At 53.6% G+C, this 4,242-nt stretch overlaps 1 protein-coding gene across 1 annotated transcript; it reads left to right on the top strand.

The window, feature by feature from the left end:
- Positions 1-2,503: 2,503 nt before the first annotated feature.
- Positions 2,504-3,802, top strand: C5H11orf96 (chromosome 5 C11orf96 homolog). Its single transcript, XM_069857009.1, has one exon. The coding sequence runs from the start codon at positions 3,098-3,100 to the stop codon at positions 3,458-3,460; it is 363 nt and encodes a 120-aa protein (XP_069713110.1). The 5' UTR covers positions 2,504-3,097; the 3' UTR covers positions 3,461-3,802.
- Positions 3,803-4,242: the final 440 nt, after the last annotated feature.

Below are 4,242 nucleotides of genomic sequence, written 5' to 3'. Positions count from 1 at the left end.
ACATGCAGCATTTGAAACGTTCCCAGCTCTGGGCAAAGGTTGCCCTGGCATACAATGTGACTTCAGCCCTGTACTATGCAGGAAAGAAATCCTCTCTGATGACCCATGTGGCAGAGAGTTTCTGTAATCTATACCATGAGGTCACGTATCAATACTGGGAGCAACCAAGATTAAAGTAATGATTTAAACCACTGGAGTAAATATAGTTTTTACATTAGCGCATTGCAGACCTAACTCAGGGGATTATGTCACAGGATATTTTTTTCTGAATTGTCTCAAACAAAATCTTAAGGCCTCCCAGTTATTACCATGGTGATGTTGCTCCAACTCAGCATTGAAATTTTGCAGAGCATGTTATAATCAGAATTGTGAGGGAACTAAATATTTGCTCCACCTGAAGTGAAACCAGCTTGCCCTCATAATAACTTTCTGTGTGAAACTAGATGGGCAGTTTGGACCAGGAGTGCGTGTGTTGAATTTCAGATATCAAGTCAATCAGCCTTTTTTTGGCAGAACTTTGGATCCTCTTATGCTAGAGCAGATTAAATTTAACTTGCTTCATATGAATGTGAGATGCTTTCTCCCCTGCCAGAACAAGGTTCCTCTGTCATTTCACAGCTTGTTTCTGCGGGATGGAGCAGCTCAGCCCCAGGAGTTCTCCAAACTGTTCTACAGAGTCATCTTCTCAGAGGGCTTTGCTGAGGAAACACAGTGCAGCCCTTGCCGTGCTGCAGAATCAAGTTGTCAAGTATAAAATCTGTTGTAAATGAGGCTCTTGGAGAGGAAGTTGTTGTACTGCAGTGAGGGCTGCAAGGGCTAAATTTAGCCATTAAAATCAACAGTAAAAAACACAGCCTTCTCTGAGCTGGAATGATTAAATTTGACCAAAGAGAAAATTGTTCCCTTATTAAGCTAAATGTATCTCCCAATAAAAAGGCTTGAAATTGACCTGGCCCTAAAGCTGCATTGGGAAGCCAAGGAGCCAAAAGATTGCAGCCAGGTGCTTCATAAAAGCCAAGGCTCTTAATGTTTCTTTTACCCTGGCAAGAGGCAAAGCAGCCAGCATTCTGGAAACACACTAGTCTGTGATTCCCTCTCTCCCAAAGCTGTATTCTTGTTTCATTTTATCACATTTGAGACAGGGCAGTTATTTCAAGGGTTTGTTTCCAGTGCATGTCCTGAAATTTTGCCACTGCTAAGGCAGTTTGAAAGGAAGAGGGACCAGTACAAAGTCTTACCCAAAGACAAAGTTGAGACTTTCTGATGGCAAATTCACAAAACCAAGACCTTTTCCATGTGCTGGTCTAAGGCACAGGACAGTGCTGTATGTAAGCTTCTGGGTTTTTTAGAGCACTTGTCTACCTCTGCACAAAGACCGTTTTACAGCAAAACTCAGGAAATTCAAGCTAGCTGCAGATGTACTTGCTTGGGCACAGGACTTGGGGCTGCTGGGGTAAGTACAGATCTCTCTGTGGGCTATTTTAGTGCCTGGGGCTGGAGGCACCCTGGTTGCTGCATATTCGCACTGAGCTCGCAAACCTCAGGGCCCTGAGCACACTGTCCCTGTCCCCTCAGCAGCACAGACCAGGATTCCTGATGCTGTTGCTTAAGCCTCTGCTTCCTTCACGGTTCCTAACCAAACTTCAAAAATATCCTTGAGTGGGTGAAGCTCTACTGGAGGATATCTTTATGAGAAGAGTCTAACATTAGCCCTGAAGAGGGGACAGACTAACCATTTCAGGCTCTTCCTCCCTCATGCTTCCCTATTCCTATTGTATGTTTTTCTTACGCTGCTGGGTTTTTCCATCACTGAGACTCCTTTGCACACTCAGCTTTGGAACATGGTCCCAGGGCGTCACTAATTTGCAAGCTTTTGTTTCAGCTCAGTAATATTCGTATGCTTTTTTTTTTTTTTCGCCCGAGGGTCCGATTCTGCATCAAATCAAAGAAGTATTGCAGAGCCCACAGGGGAATGGAAAATTTTAGGATCCCTTCTAAAAGGAAAGACATGGGACTCACGCTGAAGCTGGTGTTTAAACTATGCTAGAGGTGGCAGAATTGGGAACGCGACCCCAGTGTCTCGAGTCCTGTTTAACCCTCTGTTGCCGACGGCTTCTTGCCTGTGACCTCTGCAGTTTAAATCTGGGTCACGGAGCGTTTGGGTGTTCAGGTTTGGGCTTTCCTGGCGGTTTCCTTTAACCCGCTGCGCGTTACTCCGACCGCGGCCACCCCCGCCGGCGCGGCCAACCTGTCCGTGTTCTTTGACAGGCGCCGAAATCGCGCTGCTGATAAATACACAGGCTGCGGGGTGAGGTGCGGGGGGCGCCCTCCGCCTCCCCGGGGAGCAGCGAGGCGCCCGGTGCCGCGCGGGGCGAGGGGAGCGGGGCGGGGGCGGCGGCACCGGGGAGGCGGCGGGGGGGGTCTGCGCCGTCTGAGCATGCTCCCGCCGGGCACAGCCGCGATATATAGCGGCGCCGGGGCCGGTAACGGCACTGCGAGCGGCGTCGCGCCTTTCAGCTGGACCGCGCATCTCCGGGCGGCTCCGCTCCATCCCGCGCATCTCCGGGCAGCACCGACCCGCATCTCTCCGGGCAGCACCGACCCGCATCTCTCCGGGCAGCACCGACCCGCATCTCTCCGGGCAGCACCGCTCCATCCCGCGCGTCTCCGGGCAGCACCGCTCCATCCCGCATCTCTCCGGGCAGCACCGACCCGCATCTCTCCGGGCAGCGCCGCTCCATCCCGCGCATCTCCGGGCAGCACCGCTCCATCCCGCGCATCTCCGGGCAGCACCGCTCCATCCCGCGCATCTCCGGGCACCACCGCTCCATCCCGCATCTCTCCGGACAGCCCCGCTCCGCTCCGTCCCGTGCCGCTTCTCAGCGCGCATCTCCGCTCCTCTCCGGACCGCTCCTTCCCGCACCTCTCCGGACTGCCCCGCTTGGCTCCATCCCGCCCCGCACCCCTCGGGGGGGCCCCGCAGCGCTCCATCCCGCCCCTCTCCGGGCAGCCCCGCTCCGGCCCGGCCCCCGGCACGGCCGAAGCCCCGCGCCCCGCGCCGCCGGGCCCCGCGGCGGCCGCTCCCGCGGGCGGCGGGATGGCCTCGAAGCCGGCCGAGCTGCTGGGCGTCTGCTCCAGCTACCAGGCGGTGATGCCGCATTTCGCCTGCGCGGCCGAGGAGTTCCCGCAGCCCGCCCGCCCCGCCAAGGCGCCCAAGGGCAAACCGCGGCGGCCGCGCCAGTCGCGCTTCAAGACGCAGCCCGTGACTTTCGACGAGATCCAGGAGGTGGAGGAGGAGGGGGTGTCCCCCATGGAGGAGGAGAAGGCCAAGAAGTCCTTCCTGCAGTCGCTGGAGTGCCTGCGGCGGAGCACCCAGAACCTCAGCCTGCAGCGGGACCGCCTCGGCAGCTGCCGCCTCCGCAACAGCCTCGACTCCAGCGACTCGGACTCGGCCCTCTGAGGGCGGCCCGGCCCGGCCCGGCGGTGCGAGGACTGGGCTGCCGGGAGCCGCTCCGCAGGGAGCCGAGCAGCGCCCGGGGCGGGCGGCCGCGTCGGGATGTTTTCTAAGAAAGCGCTTGTACCTTCGTTTCTATTTGATTGTATGAAACTCCGTTTAAAAGACAAAACCGATATCTTTTCTATTCGTTAGGAGAAATGAGCTGTTTTAGATGCATTGAGCTGCCGGACTTTATATTTATTTTTGCATTTAAACTGTTGACTGCATTAATTTAATATGTTTCTACCTGAATGTCTGTTATTATTTCCATAAAAGAGTAATAAAATCTGATATATTTGCACAGTACATATCGGGCTCTCCTTATTTTGGGGATCTAACTGTCCTCTTCCAGCTTCCCTGACCGCTTTTAGGGCTGAGGGGATTTAAAGGCTGTTGGTAGCTGGTGAAGCAGAAATGCTTTCCTTGGGATGCTGCTTGGAGACATTTTGCTGTCCGTACTGTCAGATAGAAGCTAATGAGACAAAAGCCAAGTTTGACTGATTTTAGACAACTTTACTCTTGTCTTTGAGATCTTTGCATTAACATAAATTGACGCTTAAGGATTATTTGTGACTGGTCGTGTCTGAGAACCTTAATGCAGCTGGGCAAGCCTCCTACCTTCACAAAAGTGCGTATATGCTTTCTGTTCTCATCCAAGTTGTTTTTGTCTCTTCTCTCCTTCCCTTTCTGACCCATAAATTGTTTAGTGCTGCAGGCGTGCTTGGTAATTGGATTTAATGCAGTTT

This window comes from Phaenicophaeus curvirostris, chromosome 5 (genome assembly GCF_032191515.1).
Source record: "Phaenicophaeus curvirostris isolate KB17595 chromosome 5, BPBGC_Pcur_1.0, whole genome shotgun sequence".
NCBI lineage: Eukaryota > Metazoa > Chordata > Aves > Cuculiformes > Cuculidae > Phaenicophaeus > Phaenicophaeus curvirostris.
Note: the sequence above shows the minus strand (reverse complement) of the source record. Positions and strands in the feature narration are given on the sequence as shown.